This window comes from Anas acuta, chromosome 19 (genome assembly GCF_963932015.1).
Source record: "Anas acuta chromosome 19, bAnaAcu1.1, whole genome shotgun sequence".
Classification (NCBI taxonomy): domain Eukaryota; kingdom Metazoa; phylum Chordata; class Aves; order Anseriformes; family Anatidae; genus Anas; species Anas acuta.
The window spans coordinates 6,177,017-6,197,993 of NC_088997.1; the positions used below are offsets into that span (position 1 = coordinate 6,177,017).

Below are 20,977 nucleotides of genomic sequence, written 5' to 3' on the forward strand. Positions count from 1 at the left end.
CCTCCCCGGGCTCCCCTCAGCTCGGAGCCTTCCCCCGGTTCCCCCCCAGCTCGGATCACGGCCTCCCCCCCCCGTGCCGAGCCTCTCAGGGCGTTATTTTTGGCCCGGCTCGGCCCGGCCCGGCCCCCCGCCGCCTCCCGCCGGCCCCGCTCCATTTCCGCCCCGATGGCGCTCGGCTGAGGCGGCCGGCGAGGAGGTAACGGGGGAAGGGGGGGGGGGCTGTTTATGGGGTGTGTTTATGGGATTGGGGCGCTCGCCCGGCCCCAATCCCGCTACCGGTGCTTCGGGACCCCCCCGGGAGGAGGCAGCGCCGGCCGGGCCCCCCCCCGCTCCTCCGCCGCGCTGGTGCCGCAGGGACCCCCCCTTCCTTCACCCAGGGCCCTGCTGGCGTTTATCAGCCGTGGCGGCGTTGCTGAGCTTTATAAATTCCATGTAGGGCGTTTATAGGTTTATGTATTCCATTAATTTTCATTAAAGCTCTGTTAGATTCCACACCAGCGCTGACAGCAGGCTCAGGGACCGGACAGCGTCAACCCTCCGTAACGGGGTCAGGACGGACACTGTTCGGTAATGGGATTCAGACTGCCTAGAAATGGGAACCAGCCCGGCTTGTAGGGTTTGTGTCAGAGCAAAGGGCAGAGGAGAACCCACAGTGCTGGGGCTGGAAGCCTTGGGCCCGGTGGTAACCCCTCAGCCCGTGCTTTCCCTGCTGGCATTCACAAAAAGCAGGAACGAGCTGAGGACGTCCTGCTCCCGGTGCCCAGAAAGAGAAACCAGTGAAAATTAGGGCTCGGGACAAGCGGTTGTGTATTCTGTAAAAGAAGGCAGCAGCCTTTCAGGAGATTTTGGGTGTACACGTGCGCTGTACCTACCTGCCCTGCAGCTCAGCCCCAGCTGACCCCACAGCAGTCTCACCCTGCCCCACTGTCCCTTATTGCCCACCTCCCCTCCTCAGTCCTTTCCCTTTTAACATCTTTTTTTTCCTACTTTTGCTCAGCCAAAGCCTTTTGGACAGCATCATGTCAGAAGTAATCAGGGTGGGGTAGGAAAAAAGAAAGTATTTGAAATTATGAGAAGTGGGTGGAGGAGAAGAGGTAGACTTCAAGGCTTTGTGGAGTCTTTGGGTTGTGATATTGTGCCTTTTTTTTTTTTGGGTGAATGCTGCTGGGGACCTTTGGACCTCGCAGTTGCATGCTGCTGCAGTGCCCTAGCAGCACATGGCTGAGCTCTTTTCTCCTTGCAGCCCCTTCCTGCCCGTGAGCAAGCACCAGGCGGGAGCCAGCCATGACGAAGGAGGAAGACCTCCCCGACTGGAGCTCATCCAAGGAGTTTTATGAAAAATATGAGCCGAAGGAGGTTTTGGGCAGGTAAAGCTTGGTTTTAGCAAACTGCTGTTTTGCCCATTCCAGTACCCAATAGCAGCAGCGTCCCACAGGAACCTGATCCGAACAGGACCCGTAGCATCACAGGGTTAAAAATAGCAAAGAAACGTTTTGCATCAGCTCAAAATCTGTCCCATCAAGACAGTATAACAGAGTGAGATGTGTTTGGGAAGGAAACACTGTGGTGCATCCACAGAGTTGGGCTGGGTGGGAGGAAGCAGACACTGCCCCAGCTCAGGACCCTTCCTGGGAGCAGCATCACATCCCCAGGGTGGTAGGAGCCCAGGCCATGCTCACACCATCCCCCTGACAATTAGTAATTAGAAAGCAATTTGAGCCTGACCCCGCAACATCTCAGCATGCTAACAGGGAACAGAAATCACTCCATCTTTCCCATGTTGTTCGTGGCAGGGGGGTGAGCAGCGTTGTCCGTCGGTGCATTCACAAAGCCACGAGGCAGGAGTATGCCGTGAAGATCATCGACATCACAGCGGGCAACATAACCCCCAAGGAGGTTCAGGAGCTGCGGGAAGCAACGGCCAAGGAGATTGACATCCTCCGGAAAGTCTCGGGCCACCCCAACGTCAGTGAGTTGGGGTCTGGGAGTTGGGGAGGAGGTTCTTCTGCCCCATTTATTCTTCAGGGTGTCCCCAGAAATCAAACCTCCACAAGCCCCATGGTCCTAGCAGGACACAGGACACCTGCTCTGAGCAGCCTTTGCTCAACCTTTGCACACACGTGCCAGCAGTGCCCAGGCCACCCCAGCTATCTCCCTCCTGCTCTCCCACTCAAAACATTAACAAAGCTCACCTCATTAATTTAAATTACCAATTAGATCAGCAATTTTTAGCCCATAATTGGAAAAGAAGATGCTATACATGGGGTATGTGGCAAGGAACATACCGCACTGTGCTCACAGCCCCCGTCTTTCATTGCAGTCCAGCTGAAGGACAGCTACGAATCCAGCACCTTCTTCTTCTTGGTGTTTGACCTGTAAGTACCCGCTCGCCCAGCACCGCCAGCTCCCTGAGCCCCAGCTGCCCCCATTTCTCCTCATTTTCACCCTGCAAACAGCCACCAACCTAAATTCTCCCCAGCACCTTATAACCCAGACAGGGCAAAGTGAGGGCGCGACCAGGGCTCATATCAGGTAGAAAAGAGCCGTCTCACTTCAGCCTTGCCCCCGTTTCCCCTCTGTCAGCAGCTCAGGTTTCTCTGTAACCTTTGGTGGGAGCCCTCAGGCGTCCCTGGAGGTTATTTATATGCCCAGCAGGACCAGGGCTCGTGTGACGCCACGACTCATGACAGCGGGGCGGCGCGATGGATGTCAGAGTGAGCTGGCACCAGGAGAGCCCTGCCTTGTCCTGCCCAAAGCCTGCCTGCTTTGGGCACAGCTTTTCCTCCTCCTGCTTGTCATTTTATGACAATAAAAAGGGTTAAAAAGGACTAGATATTAATGTGTCAGCTTGTCATTTTGTGCAGTGGGTGCCCTGGGGCTCTTACAGGGCAACAAGCCCCAGGCAGTCCTCCCCAGGGGTTTGGGTCTGTTTTTCCCTCCCACACACAGGATGAAGAGAGGGGAGCTCTTTGACTACCTCACTGAGAAAGTCACCTTAAGCGAGAAGGAAACCAGGTAAGGCTGAAAACCACGCTGCAAAAGCAGAGCACAGGTTCAAAAGAGAACCTTGCAGTGAGCGCAGCACCCATGAGCAAAATACCCCCCCCCAGGCTGAGTCCCCACACCTGGGTGTTGAGGTTTTTGCACGTGGCTGAGCTGTTTGGTCCCTAGCCCCATCCCCGGGTGCTGAGGGGTATTGGGGCTAGCAGAGGTGCTGTCACCCATCCCCAGGAAGATCATGCGCGCGCTGCTGGAAGTGATCCAGTACCTCCACTCCATCGACATCGTCCACCGCGATCTGAAGCCGGAGAACATCCTCCTGGACGATGACATGAACATTAAGCTGACGGACTTTGGCTTCTCCTGCCAGCTGCGTGAGAATGAGAAGCTCAAAGGTAGGCACATGGTGAGGTGGGTGCGATGCTGGGCTGGCCCAGTCACCCCATTAACACAGTGCCTACGGTGAGCTGGTGGAGCCCCTCCAGCCCCAGTGACTCCAGCCTTTGCTCTTTTCAATTATGATGTTGTTGCCCCTTAGGAAAACCATCCAATTTTTCCACTTTTTTTCCTCCTGTTGTCCAGTTCACCCACATCACCCCATTCATTAAGGTTTTTCCCTTCTCCTACCCTGCAGAGAACTTAATATCCAACAACGGGCATCACCCACCAGCACACCCACTGCTCTCCTCACTTGCATTTCATAATTCATTATAATTCACCAAGAAAAGTCACCAGCAAGGTGCACACGAGATGCAGTTGCTGCCATCACCATCACTGCAACGATCCCACCAGGATCCAGACACCCCTCGTTGTCTGTGGGTCACTAAGGGGATGCTCTCCCCTGTTTTGCAGAAATCTGTGGCACACCCGGCTACCTAGCCCCCGAAATCCTGCAGTGCTCCATGGATGATGAGCACCAGGGCTATGGGAAGGAAGTGGACATGTGAGTGAGATGCCTGCCCTCCTGCCCTCAGCCCCTGGGGTGCTTCTAAAGTGATCGTAGTTTAGGGCACAGCAGGAGCTGCTCCTTGCTGGTCAGTGGCTGGGGACCAGCTGTAGGGTTTGTGAGGAGCTGAACGATGCACCTAAAAAAACACGGGGTTGCAAGGGGCTGGGCTGGCGAGCAAGGAGCTGTGGGAGCAGCAGCCTCTAGCTGTGCCCATGTCCCCAGGGGAGAGCCCAGAGCTGCTGGAGCCCAGCAGGGGCTTTGCCACCCACTCTGGTGCCTTTGGGCTCAGGTCTGCAGTGGTCAGAGCTGCAACCAACCTCCTGAGACACACAGGGGCATTTCAGCCTCCTTTCAGATTAGCTACCTCTGTCACACCCCGTGGCAGGACATTTTGTGTGCCACAGCCTGAGCCAAAACTGCCCGGGCACCTCCAGCCTTGCTGGCACCTTCAGGTCCCTTCCCTAAAACAAAAACAAAACAAACACCAAGTAAGGTGCATGCCTCCAACTCAGCTTCCTCCTGCAGCATCAGGAGAGCAGCCCCACGCCACCACCATCTGCATGACTCAAAACCCTGCTGCTCCCTGTGACCCATTAGGGCTAACGAGCCCCAGCAGCAAGCTCAGACCCCTCGTCAGAACCAAGCAGAGCAGTTTCCTCCTGGTTTTCCAGGCTGCTGAGGCTGGTGTGTCCCCCTGGGTCCCCGCAGGTGGAGCACCGGGGTGATCATGTACACCCTGCTGGCCGGCTCGCCTCCTTTCTGGCACCGCAAACAGATGCTGATGCTGCGGATGATCATGAACGGGGACTACCAGTTCGGCTCCCCGGAGTGGGACGACCGCTCTGACACCGTCAAGGACCTGGTGGGTGCTCAGGGAAAGGAAAACCTGGGGTGGGAGCAGGTGTCTGGGACACCCTGGGTCGATCGGGTGCCCTCCCGCAGATCTCCCGGTTCCTGGTGGTGGACCCCCGGCAGCGGTACACGGCCAGCGAGGCGCTGGCACACCCCTTCTTCCAGCAGTACGACGTGGAAGAGGTTCGGCACTTCAGCCCCTTCAGGAAATTCAAGGTGAGGGTGCTGCCAGTGCACCTGGGAACGGGGGCATCAAACAACCCACAGCCAGAGCCGGGGAGGTGAGCGGTGGGCTGGATTTCCTAGCTAAAATGGGAAAAACTGGGAATTCAACAAGGCTGGTGGACCGAGGCTTTGGCAGGACACAGCAGCCAGGTTGGAGATGCTTCTCTGAGCACCGTTTCACTTTCTGGTACTTCTAAGGGCTTTTTCACAGAGGGAGGGGTAAATAAAAAGAGAAGGCAGAAAAACCTGCCTCAAAAAAAAAAAAATACTTTCAAGGGGAAATCAGTGAGGCTGACCACACAGATGCATCAAATGATGCAAAGAGGGATAAAACAGAGCAATCCTTTTCCCTCTCCTATAGCTAATCATTAGGACTATGTTATCATGTTAGGGTAAATATTAGGGCAGTGCAAAGGGTGTCCAAAATGGCATTAGATGAAATGTTCAGCGCTGACATAATTTTGATGTTAAAATCACAGTTGGAGAAAACTCATACCACTCACACAGAGCTAAATAACAGGAGGGAGCCCAGCTCCTGCACTGACTCCCCTGTGCAATAGCAGCACCAATTTGGGACACGGTAGCCCCAATCCAGTCCTTGTCTTGGACCTGATCAGCAATTTGCCTGTTCTCCTTGTGCTGCAGGTGATCTGCCTGACCGTCCTGGCATCCGTCCGCATTTACTACCAGTACCGCATGGTCAAGGCAGTGACACGGGAGCTGGTGGTGCGGGACCCGTACGCCCTGAAGCCCGTCCGCAAGCTGATCGATGCCTGCGCCTTCAGGACCTACCGGCACTGGGTGAAGAAGGGGGAGGCGCAGAACAGAGCCGCTCTCTTCGAGAACACCTGCAAGGCTGTTTTGCTCACCCTGGCAGCGGAGGAAGAGCTGTTTTGATCACAGCGCCTCTGCTGCATAAGCTGGTGGGTTTGCTCAGAGTTAAGGCAAATAAAATGTTTCAAAACCCACCAGTGATTTCTTGTACTTTTTCTTAAAAATACTGCTGGCCTTGAGTTATGTGCAAACAGCTGTCAAGGCTGTGGTTTGCCGTGGGGGTATATTCCAGTCTGAGTTTCTTCCAAAATCACTGTAAGGGACCACTTTGGAGAAGCCAAATGGGGCTGGGGGACAGAGGCAGCCCACAGCACATTTGTAGACCTTGTGTGCTGGTTATAACATCCAAGCCAGGTTACTGACTTGTGTCATCCACGCACTTGGGAACGGACACATGTGGCTCTGTCACAAAGGGACAGTAAAGGTGCCTCACTTTGCCTGGAAAGGCTCAGGGCTGTACGGAGCTGGGATTTCCTGGGGAGATGGGCACTGATGTACGCCACCCTGCCAGGGACGTGTCCCCACTGCTTCCTCTGCAGTGGCTGACAGGGACCTGGCACAGAAGGGATCGAGCACTGGGCAGGCAGACAGCAGTGCTGGGCTGGAATGAGAGCAGGTCTGAGGCAGCCCTGAGCACTGGGGTCACATACATAAACCCCTCTGCTTGTCTGAAACACCCGCTAAAAGGAGAGCTGTGATGGCCACAACACCCAGAGGACACTGGAGACAGAACACCCTGCCTGCCATTCCCAATCACCACTCAGTGCCCAGACACCCCTGCACAGAAATGACTGCTGAAAGTACTTATTTTTAATTTTTAAAACTGCCTGGGTTAAATGAAAGGGATTTCTGGGGATTACTGTTTATCTCCACAGGAGAAAATGTCTACAGTCTTTCCACATGACCTCTTCAGAGCTCAGGTTTGGTCCTGCTCTTCTTAGCGGTGTGATCCGGGATGTCAGCAGCGCAGCGGAAGCTGAGGTTATCGGATGCTGAATCTGGTGTGTTCCCCATTCTTAGAAGGAAAAAAAAGATACCCAGAGTTAGGGATCCTTCATAGTTAGTGCTTAAATCATTGAATATGACGACCTTGTGCAACAGGCTACAGATATCTTCCACTTACCTGAATAATTTCTAGAAAAGCATTTAACTATAAATTCTTGATGGAAATTAAAAAAAAAAAAACTTGAGAAGCAATATGAACGTGTTTACAGCAGTAAAATTTTATCAGTATCTACAGTGTGTTTTCCTAAATGTTTCTCAGAAAAACTGAGTAGGAACAGACAAACATCTAAAATAACACCCCTTCTTGCACCGCCAAGGAAGAAATCATTGCTCGGACACTGCACAGACCTACCTGGTGGTAACACGAGCTTTATGATTTGCAGACCCATCTGCAGTATCAATCCAAGAGGCCCCTCTCAGGACATGCATCTTCTGAGCACGCTGCCTCGAGCGCCCTGGTGCCAGGTACTCTGACGCAGTCCACTCCCAGGTGTTCCCCAGCAGATCGTAGAGCCCTGAGACACAAGAGGTTTTGCACGAGGATTACAGGAGCACATCTGCAGGGGCTGCAAAAACACTTTGGTGTATGGGAAAGGGATGCAACATTTAAATCATCACTGGAAAAGTGTGGTTTAGCAGTGAGACTAGGAACCAGAAGCTCGTTACTGTATTGCTAACTAACTGCAGGTGGGCCTCCAACAAACCTCTCATCTTAAATGTCTCATCATTTTCTATCTGCAGGAGGGAATGGCATCTACTGCTGTCCCCCAGCATGCCTGGGATTTTCAGATAAATCACATGGCAGTGCAAAATAACTGTTGGTTAAGATCAAGGGATGGTTTGGTGCAGTGAAGTGCAGCAGGTGTACATCAGCCAGCTGCGATAACAACCGTCAATGCTTTTGCTGTACTCATTCCACCAAGATTCTGATGTGATTCCATTTCATATTTGAAACTTCTACAACTATGGGATTTTATACTTAGCTTAAATGGATGTTAGGAAGCAGATGTCAACCCAAAAGCATAAGCAGGATGAACACCGTACCATAGTTATTCTGAGGTGAGAACGCTGCCACTGGTGACACCCCGTGATAACCATCTTCTGCTGTGTCAACCCTTGGGAAATCACCCTGTGTGAAGAAAGATCATGCTGAGCAAAGAGCCACTGCAGAGAAGAAAAAGCTTTTTTTCTTAAAAACGAACAAACAAAACTTGTTAAACTCAAATAATGGAAATAACTCTCCATTGCAAATTAACTCTATATGGCATTTGCGTCCAAGAGAGCAAATCACTCATCTAAAGTTCTCCTGAGGGGAAAAAAAAACAACGTGCTTTTCAAAAAACTTGATGTATGAGTTTTGGGGAGAATTGAAGTCCCAGCTTCCCAGGGAAGCTAGGCTCAGTCTGTTCTCTCTAACAGTATTTCAGAGCACCCCTCAGAGCTGATCTTCAGGACCTTGCAGGTAGGTCTGTATTGCTTCCCAGGAGCACGCTCTGACAGCCACACATAGCTGCATTCAAGTTAAATGCCATCACAAGAGCTCAGCTGAGATGGGGTGATTTGTAGGATTCTTACCTGCCAGAGGTTTGTACGGTTTGGCTGAAACTTGTTTCCCCAGGGATACAGCCTTTCTGTCAAGGAAGAAGAGACCAGTTACGCCACGAGTCAGCCCAGCACTGGATTGACTATTTTTAACCAGGATTTTGTGACTGTCCTTCTCCTTAAGCCACTGCTTATTCCACTCCCAGGCTGAAAAAAGTCATTCAGCCCCCTAGATTAACCTCTGAAAACATCTCCGTATTGAGATGCTTAAGCCTTCATAGATCTAATAGAACAAAAATTGCTTGATGACTTGATGTAGGTTTGGGAAAAGGTCCCAGCCTATCCTACGTACGCTCCAGTCCTCCCCGTGCAGCAAACTCCCACTCCTCCTCAGCAGGGAGCCTCTTCCCCTTCCACTCGCAGAACGCCCGCGCATCATTCCAGCTCACGTGCAGCACCGGGTGGTCCAGCCTGTCCTTGATGCTGGAGCCAGGACCTGCAGGCTGGGAAGCATTAGATTGAACAGATCTTAACTGATTTAAATGTTTTTCAATGACAACAACAAAAAAAGAAATAGAAGACAGACCAGACCAGGGCTGGGACCCTGCACAAATTAACCAGAGGTGTTTTTTTCCCCCTGTTCAGTCAGTAAGGCTCAGCATGTGCATGCTCCCAGCAGAGCTTGGCTCTCCCTGCAGGGAGTGGACTCACCATGACTGAGTTTTGCTCACCTGTCGCCAAAAAGCCTTCTCGATCGGCAGCCACCAAGGGGCAGACTGGGTAAAGAAATGACACCAGATTAAAGCTATACTGGTGACCCCCTCCCCAGCACCATGCACAATTAACTTGTTCTACAGCACTAGGTGTAAAGCAGAGCATGTGTTAGTCTGGAAATGGTTAAATGCTGTGGTTTGATCCAGGTTATCACAGGCATTTTAATATTGCTTTTCAACAGAGTAGAAAATCTGCTTTTAAAAGTAAAAACAGATCAAGAAGTCCGTGGTATTCGTTCTTTCTGTTGTAAGATTTGATTAATAAAGTCATTTGAAACATACTTTGCTTTCTCCCAGCTCGCTGGAAGATCTAGAGAGCCAAGTTTGGCAGCATTTGGAGAGGATGTAAACAGAAGAGCCCTTAAATCATCCCAGGCTCAATCCTGCTATTCAGTTTCAAAAGCAAAACAAGCCTTGAGGAAGGCCAGGCTGAGCTGTAGCTGTTACTCAGCAGAAAAGCAATACATACTGCAATCAGCAAGGTTCTGCCCTCACAGGTTTTGTGCTTACAACAAGGAGGTCAGACAGGAACATGAGCAGAACCTCCATCATCATCATCATTACTGAGTCATCCCCAGGGGCATCACCCACCTATTGAAACCTCTCAAATTCCAGGTGGGATTCAGATTTACCTCCAGTTTTTGGGTGACTTTTTTTTTCATCTCTTCCGATACGAAATCCTCAAAGACAAAGCTCCAGCCAAATGCTTCTGCTTCTGTTTTGAATTTCTTTTCTCTAACAAACTCCCTGGCATAAACACAACATGCTCAGGCATCTGGGTAAAAGGTCAAGACTCACACCAGCAAATACCACGAGCTGCACATGCAACAAGCCCAGACCAATGCAAACGTACGGGAGCTAGAGACACCCCAATCTGCAGGGAGTCCCAGTTCCTCACTGGCACAGCTCCGATGGGTTTTACAGATAAGGATTTAAATGGTCAGATTTGAATCCCTTCACAGGTCTGATGGTTAGGTTTAACACTATGTAAGTGAACTCATATTTCACCCTGCTCTGTCACAAAATGCAATTGCACCAATTAAAAATCCCTGCCACTAAAAGCTGCAGCTCCTATATTAGTTAAATGCCCCCAAAATGCAATAAATGTGACATGCTGAAAAACCTCCCCCTGTCTCTGTCCCATTCTTTTCTTCATTGTTTTAAGGATGGATTTTTACTGTATGCTGCTGTGCAGCTGCTGGTGTCTGGAAGATATGGCTCTTCGTAACCAACAAGGGTTCAGCTGGGCAAGTAAAGGCATTTCACCAGTATGTTTACCAGTGCTTTCAACGAGAACTTCTATAAAGTCCATGGAGGAGTGGATCCAGTATTTACAAAGGGAAATTGAAATCTGAAATAGTACAGCCCTATTAGTTAAGATAGAGAAGCACATTACATTTGCAAGTTATAGCAGTAAGATCCTTCAGCCTGCACCTGTACGTGTAAGTGATTTTTTACTGACAGGCCTATTTTTTGTGCTAATGGAACTGCTAGGAGCGTGCAAGCATTGCCTTCCAGACCCCACAAGACACAGCACCAAGAGCCACATCCTGCTGGCAGCTCCCCACAGACTAAACGGATCCAGAACTTTGTCTTACCTGAAATCCCTGTTTGTGACGGGATATTTGTCAATAGCAAACGGCTTCACAGTCACCTCCCTGACGGGCCCTTCTTCATTTCTGTTCTCCGGGGAATTGGATCCCATCTGAAACGTCCCACCAGGGAGCTGCACCATGTTTTCATCTTTTCCATATGCTAAAAGAGTGAAGTAATTCAGTACAAGAACATTAATTTGTAAATATGAGTGCACAGGACAGCATACTGTAATTGCCAAGAAGTCGCTTTATATATAGGAGATACAGTCACTTATTATATTGCACCATGATTAGCACGTATATATGTGTATTTTCAAATAAGCTATATTTTAAGGTTTCACTTTCAGCATTTCTCTTGGGAAAGGAACAGCTTCAGTCAGGACAAATCAGCAAATCCCTTAAACTAATCCATTGCTGCATTTGAAGAAAGGGAACCTGTGCAGTGAAGTGATTTCAAAGCATCCCTGCGAGGCAGGCAGATAAACAAGAGCAGCACAAGCTCCCTAACTCACCGAGCAGGGCTCGGCTGCAGCCCAACACGCAGTAGCACACCACAAGCGCGAGGCGCATCTCCCCGGGAGCAGTGCCAAGCGGCAGCAGCGGCGGGTACAGTGCAAAAAGAAAAAGTGAGATGGCAGCGGAACCAAAAGGCTTTGACCCAGAAGTGCTCCAGGCTCAGGGAAGTGTTTCCGGGAGGGGACGCACTTCCCTGTGCCTGCATGCTGCTGCGCACGCTGCATGCCAGGCCTGCTGCACCCACTGTGCAGATGCTTTTCCTTTCAGAAAGGAAAAAAAAAAAAAAAGGGGGAGGATACTTTCATACCATGTTGATCACACATAGAGGTTGCAATTTCACCTCCACACGTGCAAAGCCTCCAGCTAGCAGGGCCACCGATAAAACCACCACTTGAGCACGCTTTTCATGTAAGTTTTGTTTTTAAAAAGGGTGTTCATTTGCCAGCCACTCAGCTGCGATGAGGGGGGGGTGAAATAAGCCCTCTATCAGCTCTACAGCAAGCTGTCAACCACCCTCAGGCCTACTCTAGGACACAGCTCCAACCTCATGGTACCTGCCCCAGGAGCCACTCCAGGCGGTTTCCCCTTTCCAGCCACCCGCAAAGATCCCAAGGAACGAGTGACAGCTCAGAGAAAGCACCAGAGATCTCAACACTCGTGCACACACTGCATTCATCTCCTCGTAACCCATCTTCACCCTTCCTTCTGGCAAACACGGGAGAGGTTTGCTTTTTAGATGCACCCCACTTGACAGATACTCCTGTCTGGTAATGACAAAGAAGGATGAGGACTTGCCAAAATCACCTTAGGACTGCAGTAGGCTGTTTCTCTCCCATTAATTACCTTCTCAATTGGGTTTTCATCCAGAGTTCTGCCTAGATCTGGTGTAGTGTTAGCAGTCCATGAATACTTACCTGCAGCATGAAAATGGTAAAAAGCTACCAGTGTTACGGCAAGGATGCCACCTCAACACATGCCCCCAGCCATTCTGGAGCACATTAAGAGTTTTGTGAACAAAAGTGTGATCCAGCTCTGTAATATAGCACAAAAATTCCATTTAAACCCACATCCCTCCAAAAACAGTGTCCTGAACAACGTTTTTACAACTCTGAGACCTATTAATCACTGTCACAGCAACTACTGGAACTGATAACGAGGCCCAGCACACAGAGACAGGAAACAAATCAAAGCCGACAGTCCAGCGCTGTTCACAATGGTGGTAGAAGTTCAAAGCCTTTGGCCACAGAATGCAAGGTTTTCAATAACTGACACCCAGAAAGCACAGAACATAACAGTTTATTGGGTAAAAAGGACAGCAACTTCAGTTGTACACTTCAGAGAAGTCAAAAATAAATAACTGATTTTTAGAACCGAATATTGTAATAGTTGCTAACATTTTGAGTGGCCACGTTTACCAAAGAGTGCTGCTTGTTACAGCAGAGTGACTTCCGTTGCTGGGAAAATCCACCATGGCTAAGAAAAGAGCACCTTTGGGTGGATTTCCTGAAGAGATCTCATGGGGCACTACTGGGGCTGACCTCCATCCCTGCCAGTTCAGCCTTTAAGAGACGACATTCCTGCTCGCATGATTTCATCCACCAAGAGGATGTTGCTAGCAATCACCGTGCTAGAAATATGAAAGAAATATCGTTAGAGTATCTGCTTCAACACAAAGACAACCCAGTTTAACTTCTGCCCTTCAATGCCCCTTCCTCTACATGGGAACCCTTGGTTTCATATTACTCTATAAATTTCAACCATCAAACACCCCTTACTAATTAAAGTGAAGTCTGTAACACTTACCATGAATGAAGCAGTTGCTTTTTGACGTTGTAGTTATCCCAGATTCCAGCTGCTGCAGCTACCATTGGCTCACCTAGAAAAGATGCAGAACAAGCTAAATAACCACTTTACACCATTCAAGGCAAGACTCTCTGCAGTTTAACACCTGGTATTACTTGCCACGTGTAACAGAACACATATAAGTATTACAAGCATGCAAGGCTGACCGTGGCAACAGCACAGCAGCCAAGGCATTCTGCAGAGATTTTCATGAAATGAAGTTTGGCTTTCTGCAGTAAAAGCCATTTTTTGCTTCACAGACCTGAGCCACAAGAGGTCTTTGCCTCCTAGGAACACTTCTGTCATTCAGAAGTAATTGTTTTGCTGCTTTGTATTTACTGCCACATTAATTTTACCAGAGCATCTCGTTTAGTTCTTACCAGTGTTCAAATCAACTCCAGTGAGCTGCCCTGATTCTGCGTGTTCTGTCTGCACCTTCACTAGTGTTTCCTGGGGATCGTAACCAGAGTTCTGAGCGAGTACCTTTGAGAAGGAAAACATCATTTCATGTTAATCTAAAGAGACTTGCAGAAAACACGATGGATCTGTGTGCTTTAAAGCCCCGTCACTTCGGAATTCCTTATACCTTAGGAATGATGAGTAGAGCATCAGCAAAAGCTTGAACTCCAAGCTGGGCTCTTCCTTTGACATTAGGTTTATGCTTAACAAGTGCGTTAGCTACTGCCACTTCCAGCGCACCTGCTCCTGGAACCACACACCCTGCAAGGGAAAGCACTAACATTGAGACTTCACAAGCACCTTCTCCAATCTGAACAGTTAATTTTACCTCAAAGCTGGTGAATTTTGTGTACGTCACTAGACAGAGCAGAGACTTACCATCCTCAATAGCGTTTTTAACAGCACGCAGACCATCTCTTACTGCATCCTTGATTTGTGTCAGCGTGTGCTTATTCGGTCCCCTGATCAACAGGGTAACGGAGCGGGGGTTGTCACACTTCTCAATAAAGGTGTACTTCTCTTCACCCTGTAAGCAGGGTTAGGCATTCACATCATATGTATTGAGCAAATGTACCCATAATAAAAAACCTGAGCAGACACTCGCAGTTCTGAACTAAGAGCTCTCCAAGAAGAAATGTAGAACCTAAGCAGAAAGAACTTAGCATTCTAGAACCTTATTTCCATGTTCTCAGTTTTACAGGTATGAAATGCATAATATGGAAATACCAATAGGAAAAGGCACTATGACAAGAGCAACCATCTAGGTATGTGTTCACACAGAAGTGACACTAAGATCTGAAATCCCACCAGCCTTTGATCATATTCCAATGCAGCTCTTAAAACATGAAGAGAGTTCCATGCAGTCACATCAGTACACAAGAAAACGATGTCAAGTGCTATCAGTAGACATATTTAATGCAGCTTCAACTACAAGCGTAGCTGTACATACCAGCGTGTACTCATAGACAAGGCCTGCATGGCCCAGGCAGTCAGGGGTGAGATCCTCCACAGAGTTCATAGCAGTACCGCCACATGCCAGGGTCAGTCTGGAAGAATTCAGTTACAGCTTAGCAGTTGTTTTGCATTACATAAAATCTGAAGTCACCACTATGGATTAAGGTATTTCAGCATGCAGAATGCTATAGTTACTAGGCTTGCAACAGTTTTCCTTTTACGTAAAAGCAGCTCTTCATAAGCAGTAAGCTTGTAAAATTAAGCCTCTTCAACAGGTGAAGCACACTGATAGCTCCAGTTCATGTGACACACTGTGTGCTGAGCTGACAGTTCCATGGTTTGTACAAAAAAAAAAATTTCTCACATACGAACCAGTCAGACCAAAACACACTTTTTAGTGACAGTCCTTAAAAGGTGGATTCAAGCCAGACCTAACTCACTAAATGAGTCTGCAACAAGTTATTTACCCCTTCCTTCCCCAGAAACCAACCTTTCCATGTTCCTCCTTTTAGCTCTGCGCAAAGCAACTATTCCTTCTTTTGCAAGTGCATCCAAGGAAAATGGGTCAATTCCCTAGAAACAAAGAAAGAGACCATCAGGATAAGGAAAAAAAAAATCTCTCGGTCTGACGTTAATCATGAAGTTCTTCTTCAGGGCTCAAAGATAATCTCAAGCAGGAACTGCATGCACATATCCACAAGCGCATCAACCTGGATTTAGTTATTTGTGTCTGAAGAACCGTACAAAATCAAGCAGTGCGTAGCTTGCCAAGAAAGCCCACATTTCAAGTTATTTTTTCTACTTCGTTATACCATTCATCTCACCTTCTGGTTGATCACAACAAATCCTTTATCTGAATCACCACAGACTCTTCTTTTTAAGTCTATGATTTTGTTCACTCTGTCTTCAATGAACTTTCTTTCTGCTTTTACTAGCTTCTCTCTCTCTTCTGCACTTTTGTAGAAGAATCCAGAGCTCACCTCTCTGGAAGGGGAAAAAAAAAAAAAAGGCAGTAAGATAATTAGCTTCCTCTATGCTGTGGAAATAAATATTTAGAAGTGTAAGGAAACCCCCTCAGAAGCGTTCTAAAAGTTAATATGCAGATTTAATCTCAGTTGCTAACTTCCCTTTTCCAGAGAAGGGCTGCAGAGGAACACTGCCTCTTCCATTCCACCTTCCACACTACCTTCCTTGCTCTAGAAGAGAGCCTGTGCAATCTTTTTGCCACTTTTTTTAAACACACCTTAAAAGAATTTATAAAAGACAGAAGTATTTCTACTCATCTTGCTGCTGGGTACTTACGTTTTCTCGTATTCTAGAGACACGTTGCAAGTAAGAATATAGGCATCTTCCACTCTTTTCTTCATGTCAGGATGGCGAGCACCATGATCCAAAACCAGTCCCCTAATCAGCCTGAAAGATGAGAAAGCATTTTGTGTGCCAACGTACACATAGAGGAGATGAGCACCTCATGGAGGTGCACACTAGGGAGTTAATTAACAGCAAAACAGGTTCAGAATGAATTGTCTGCGTGGTTTTGTAAGGAGTAAATATCAATCATGTATCCCACTTCCAAGGGCATGCCCATTCGCATATGGAAAGCGCACCAATCAGAATGTAAAGAGGGAATTTATTCTGGCATAGTGTCTGACTGCAGTAGCTATTGAGAAAAGCTAGTGCAGAATTCATCCATGCCACTGACATAAACGTAGAAGCCTACAGAATAAACAACTGGATGACTACAACCCTGTTTCCATGCACTGAATGCTATTTTTCACTTGCAATAAACAGGCATTTAAGAAAAAATAGTATAGATAAAAAGCAAACAACCGTGTCCACCCATAGCAAAGCACAAGTCTGAGACAGTGCCACCTTTTGCTATCCAAACATCTTTTGTCAGGGAATCAAGTTCAGTTACTGGGAGCTTTCTGCTCTCTAGATAATTACCAGCTGAACTCTCCATTTCTTTCTTTCATTCCCTTCTTAGTGACTTTCCCAGCTGTAGGTTTAAAACACACAAGTTCTTCTTTTTAAAAGAAAACAAAGACCCCAGGCTGCTCAAACATCAGGACACCATTAAAATCCTCAAAGATACTTCTTACTTACGCTGTGTCAGTTTCTGATTTGTGCTTCATCTCCATAATCTCTACCATATGAAGGTCAATAGGCTCATCTTGTTTTCTGACTGCCAGAACAGAATCTACTACAGCCTGGAATAGAGAGGAGAAAAGAAAATCCCCAGAAGGGCCATTAGTCTTTCCAAGTGCAAGCTTGCATCCTCCTATCCACCCTTTGCCCAAGGAATAACCACAGCAGCTTAAAACATGGACCTCTTTGCATGAAAAGGGGCTGAAAACACATGTACCACTTACCTCTGTTAGGATGTCAGCAAGTTCAGTGTGAACTTTAGTCCGGAGGGATGTTCTGGCAACATCTATAAGGGTCTCCCTGTCCATTTCCTTAGTCACTTTGACCTGCTCCAAGACTTCAAGTGCTTTTTCCTTTGCAATCTCAAATCCTTCTGCTACTATTCTAGGGTGCAAGCCCTAGGGTGCAAGAGAAGAAGGGAAATCATTAGACAACAGTAAGATAAGAAGGTATTTTCCCACAAGTAGAACCTGTGGTTTCAACTCTCATGTAACATCAGAACACAGGGTACATGCATGCTACAGGGACAATAAAATGTTCTGTCCTTCTGAATACATATAAAAGGAATGCCAGTCCTTCTAATGCAGAGGAAAAGCACAGATTACTCTAGCACAGAATTTAAACCAAGGGAACTACAAAGCACACTTGGGTGTTCACTGTGCAACACAGATGTATTCTGCAACTTACACTCCCCCAAATATCTATAATCAGAGAGCATCTCCTTGTACATACAGTAACTGTTTTAATTCAAACAAAACAACCAGACATAAAAGCATGTATCAAGCGCAACCTTATTAAATCCTCCTGTATTCCCAATAAGCAGTTTGGAACAAGTCTCCAGTCCTCCTCTGTAGCTTATCTCCATTTTACAAATTCATTTTAAGTAGAAAATGTATTCGTTTCCATGTTTGATTTATGAGCATTAATCATACAACACAAGCTGAACAGTATTAAGCGAAGCTTTTCACTTGCACACCTACAAGAGACGCACTAAACACATACCTCAGAAATATAGAGATCTGCCTGCTTTAGGAGCTCACCAATGATCAAGACGTTTGAGGTGGTGCCATCCCCAGTGATGTCATCTTGTGCTGTTGCTACTTTTGCTATCAAGGAGGCTGTGGGGTGTTGTATTTGCTAAACAAAAGTTAAGAAGTTGAACTGTAAGCCTTACCATAATGGTAGAGAAAGCAAGTGATCTGAAATCAGCTCAGTAGTTTATTTAGTTAGTAGGCAATGTTTTAATTATTCCTGTCAATTTACCTAGTTTCAACATACAATTCCATTAAGTAACAATAAAAATCACATTTGGACAGTAAATTTCTTTAATTAACCTGCACAGCACAGTCTTTTTTTCCCCTTGAAGACCCAGCAAGTCTCCGGTGACCAGTGTAGGGACCTTTTGGGTAGCCCTGTGTGGACCAAGAAGTTGGACTCAATGATCCTTGTGGATCCCTTCCAACTTGGGATATTCTGTGATTCTGTGATCTACACAGAACAATGGTGCGTGCTGTTAGCCCCAGCTAGTCCTCACCTGCAAACAGTGCTTCACTTGACAGAGCCCTTTTCTCCTTTAGCAACCAAGGTGCACTAAGACAACTGGACTGTTAGGTGCACTAAAAACAGTTTAGAACTAATTTAGTTCTAATTTACTTCATGATCAATGCTGTATAAACCTTAACTGGTTTATTATTTGACAGTTGCTTTATTTGCTCTTATGAAAATTAAAACCAACATTCAGTCAGTTTGTTTCTCATCAGTTCCTCTGCTGAGCAGTGCACCGGTGTTCCAGCTATGAAGATGGATGGAGAATTATTGCTGCCTGGCCAAAGTTCACAATTACCACACGTGACTGCAGGGTACTTACACAAATCAGCCTTTCAATTTAAGGAACACATGTAGCACTTAGCATCTCCAACCGCTGAATCAAGATTATTTTAGCATAGGTTGGAGCCTATGAACCTAGAGAAGAGCATCAGTATTTGAGGAGACTGGTGCTGGGTACTGGAGGTACTTGGACCAACAGCTGCTGTAGAGCCAGGGGCAGGGTGGCACCAGCTCTGCATAACATGCCCCACATAGCTGGAGGGGGCTGCACTTTCAAGCTCCCTGCGGGCCTCGTGTTACATCAACCGCACCCACCTCTCAACTTTAAACATTTTTCCAAATCACACAGTTATGAAGTACTCTGGTGCAACCGACCTTAGTACAATAAAATTACGCATTTCCGAAATAAAATTTAGGGTAAGAAAAGCGCTTATATTTTTTAACTCGTTCGTACTTCTTTTAAATGGGAACTGCCACAACTGCAAGCCAACTTCATTCAACACCTACCAAACTGCACTTACTATCCTTTAAACTCTTCCCAAAGAGTATCACCCTCCCCAAACACGGGGCCAAATACCCCAGAACCACACACGGGAGGCAGCAACGGACACACTCCCCTTTACCCAGGCGATGGGGAGGAGAACAGGCCCAGGCTCCCAGCCCCCCCCCTCCCTACTCACCATTTCCTGCAGCAGCACGTTGCCATCTTTGGTCAGCTTGATGTCTCCGGCGCCTGAAACCAGCCTGTGGGCGACACCAGGAAGGGGTAAGCATGAGCAGGACCCCCCACACAGCCCCACACCCCACCTCCCTCCCCCTTTCCCCTCACGCTTCCCCTCAGGCCCCAAATGCTGAGGCGCACGGCGGGTAGGCCGCGGCCTCCTCCCTCCCCCATCCCCAACGGGGCTCCCTCACATCTTCATGGTGCCCTTGGGGCCCAGGTTGGTCCTCAGCACGTCCTGCAGCCCGCGGGCCGCGCTGATGTTCACGGACAGCGCCGCCTGGGCGCGAGCCACCTCAGCTTTGGGGTTGAGCGCCTTCACCGCCATGGCCGCTGCCGCTCCCCTCAGCGCCGCGCCGCGCACTGGGCGGGAACGCCCCCGGCCGCGCCTCCCCGCCCGCCCCTTCTAGAACACTCCGGCGGCCGCGCGTCCCCATTGGTCCGTGGGCCTCAGAGCCGCGCCGCTATTGGCTGAGAGGCCTGTCGGTCTGACGGGCAGCTCCCGCCTACCGTCTCTCCCCTCATGAGGTGCTGAGGGGAGCGGGGCCCTGAGGGAATGGCGGGGACGGGGGATATGGCATGGCTCAGCTCGCTTCATGCTTAACAATGAATGTATTAACCAGGTCTTTGATCGGGCCGGGGTGCTCGGTCGTCAATCCCACCCACTCATGTGACAGACACCCCCCGGGGCAGGTTCACAGAACCGTGAGAATAAATAATTAAACCTGCCCATTTAACCTTAGATCAAGCAGATTAATAGTTAAGCGGCATGGATTAATAATCGAAATGGGTCTTGGTAAAATGCCAGAGATGAGGTTAATCAAAAGTTTCTTAACAGAGGGTGCTGTGTGGGCCCACCAAGTCCAGTGGCTTCTCAGTGGGATCTTCCCGGTCACCACAGCACAGCCCTGCTCGCTGCCGTGGCTTTTCACTTCACAAGTCTTAGGAACTATGGGGAAAAATTATCCCCAGGCAATGCTGAGGTGTCCTGTGAGGCCTGTGGAAGAAAAAATACTGTTAAAATCGAGGCAACCTCAATGGGATGCTGGCAGTGTTTGGCCAATGTGGCCAGTGAGGGCCCAGTCCTTGAGGCTGCACAACATACACATCTTAGTGGCTTTCCGCTCCACAAAGGATGAAGATGGAGAATTTCCCATGGAAAGGGCTTAAGAGCTCTTGCCAGGGCTCCTTACAAATACCACAAGCAAAGATTGCACCAAGTTTGGCTCCCACATTGCCCCATCCACACCTGTGTCCCCTAACACCTGCCTGCTGCAGGGGCGATTGGCAATACCAGGCATGACACAACCCTCTGTTTATTTCAAGTGTTTTGTTAGGAAAGTCCCTGCCTCCAGAATAATCGTGGCCTGTGGCTGCAAAGCTGTGCTGGGAAGATCCAGGCCAAGTGGTTTTTGGTATTCCTGCAGCCCATCTGCTCCAGAGGGCACTAACCCCCAGCAAACAGACACACGCAATTCTATAGAAATTGATCCTGAGCTCAGAATTTCCTCAGTACAGACCACAAAGAGCCTCACCCAGGGCTCATCCACCAGGTCTAACATGGTGCAGAATAAATCTCCCCTGCTCCTTCCCACTTTTTGCAGCAGGGAAGCTGCCAAAACCCAGGCTGTGGGAGCTCTGGATGGAGAGGTTGGCTGCTGAGCAGCAGTGCAATGAGGCCACTCGTGTTTCCATGCCACTTCCAGTAGTAAACTCTAAAAGCCTGCTGATGGGT

General features: G+C 48.5%; 3 protein-coding genes and 2 non-coding genes across 5 annotated transcripts; 1 reads left to right on the top strand and 4 right to left on the bottom strand.

Annotated features, from left to right (window-relative positions):
• The first annotated feature begins 36 nt into the window (after positions 1 to 36).
• PHKG1 (phosphorylase kinase catalytic subunit gamma 1) lies at positions 37 to 5,994 on the top strand. The gene is made up of 10 exons (XM_068655731.1): positions 37 to 196; positions 1,244 to 1,367; positions 1,794 to 1,969; positions 2,321 to 2,375; positions 2,950 to 3,015; positions 3,232 to 3,395; positions 3,853 to 3,943; positions 4,658 to 4,811; positions 4,892 to 5,017; positions 5,672 to 5,994. The coding sequence occupies exons 2-10, from the start codon at positions 1,285 to 1,287 to the stop codon at positions 5,921 to 5,923; spliced, it is 1,167 nt and encodes a 388-aa protein (XP_068511832.1). The 5' UTR covers positions 37 to 196; positions 1,244 to 1,284; the 3' UTR covers positions 5,924 to 5,994.
• Positions 5,995 to 6,648: 654 nt separating this feature from the next.
• SUMF2 (sulfatase modifying factor 2) lies at positions 6,649 to 11,448 on the bottom strand. Its single transcript, XM_068655732.1, has 9 exons — positions 11,288 to 11,448; positions 10,779 to 10,935; positions 9,813 to 9,927; positions 9,139 to 9,183; positions 8,760 to 8,910; positions 8,441 to 8,496; positions 7,910 to 7,994; positions 7,218 to 7,380; positions 6,649 to 6,875 (listed from the first exon to the last, which is right to left on the bottom strand). The coding sequence occupies exons 1-9, from the start codon at positions 11,343 to 11,345 to the stop codon at positions 6,770 to 6,772; spliced, it is 936 nt and encodes a 311-aa protein (XP_068511833.1). The 5' UTR covers positions 11,346 to 11,448; the 3' UTR covers positions 6,649 to 6,769.
• A 1,123-nt stretch (positions 11,449 to 12,571) lies between these two features.
• On the bottom strand, positions 12,572 to 19,627 carry LOC137842082 (T-complex protein 1 subunit zeta). The gene is made up of 14 exons (XM_068655729.1): positions 19,437 to 19,627; positions 19,202 to 19,265; positions 17,697 to 17,831; positions 16,919 to 17,092; positions 16,653 to 16,756; positions 15,849 to 15,959; positions 15,371 to 15,530; positions 15,037 to 15,119; positions 14,542 to 14,638; positions 13,971 to 14,118; positions 13,720 to 13,853; positions 13,514 to 13,616; positions 13,095 to 13,167; positions 12,572 to 12,918 (listed from the first exon to the last, which is right to left on the bottom strand). Exons 1-14 carry the CDS (start codon positions 19,568 to 19,570, stop codon positions 12,846 to 12,848), a joined length of 1,593 nt encoding a protein of 530 aa, XP_068511830.1. The 5' UTR covers positions 19,571 to 19,627; the 3' UTR covers positions 12,572 to 12,845.
• Positions 16,106 to 16,241, bottom strand: LOC137842431 (small nucleolar RNA SNORA15). The gene has a single exon (XR_011089061.1). It is a non-coding gene; the product is annotated as a small nucleolar RNA SNORA15 (small nucleolar RNA).
• On the bottom strand, positions 17,227 to 17,358 carry LOC137842432 (small nucleolar RNA SNORA22). The gene has a single exon (XR_011089062.1). It is a non-coding gene; the product is annotated as a small nucleolar RNA SNORA22 (small nucleolar RNA).
• Positions 19,628 to 20,977: the final 1,350 nt, after the last annotated feature.

Bases quoted from the DNA above. Each gene is read 5' to 3' on its own strand.
- LOC137842082 (XM_068655729.1), bottom strand. From the start codon at position 19,570: ATGGCGGTGAAGGCGCTCAACCCCAAAGCTGAGGTGGCTCGCGCCCAG. The intron at 16,757-16,918 runs GTAAGTGGTACA...TCTCTATTCCAG, and splicing joins TTGCTGACATCCTAACAGAG to GCTGTAGTAGATTCTGTTCT. The intron at 12,919-13,094 runs GTAAGTGTTACA...TCATATTTCTAG, and splicing joins AAGCAACTGCTTCATTCATG to CACGGTGATTGCTAGCAACA.
- SUMF2 (XM_068655732.1), bottom strand. From the start codon at position 11,345: ATGCGCCTCGCGCTTGTGGTGTGCTACTGCGTGTTGGGCTGCAGCCGA. The intron at 8,497-8,759 runs GTACGTAGGATA...CTTCCTTGACAG, and splicing joins TGCACGGGGAGGACTGGAGC to AAAGGCTGTATCCCTGGGGA. The intron at 6,876-7,217 runs GTAGGTCTGTGC...TTTCCTTCTAAG, and splicing joins AAAGCTCGTGTTACCACCAG to AATGGGGAACACACCAGATT.
- PHKG1 (XM_068655731.1), top strand. From the start codon at position 1,285: ATGACGAAGGAGGAAGACCTCCCCGACTGGAGCTCATCCAAGGAGTTT. The intron at 2,376-2,949 runs GTAAGTACCCGC...TCCCACACACAG, and splicing joins TTCTTCTTGGTGTTTGACCT to GATGAAGAGAGGGGAGCTCT. The intron at 4,812-4,891 runs GTGGGTGCTCAG...GCCCTCCCGCAG, and splicing joins CTGACACCGTCAAGGACCTG to ATCTCCCGGTTCCTGGTGGT.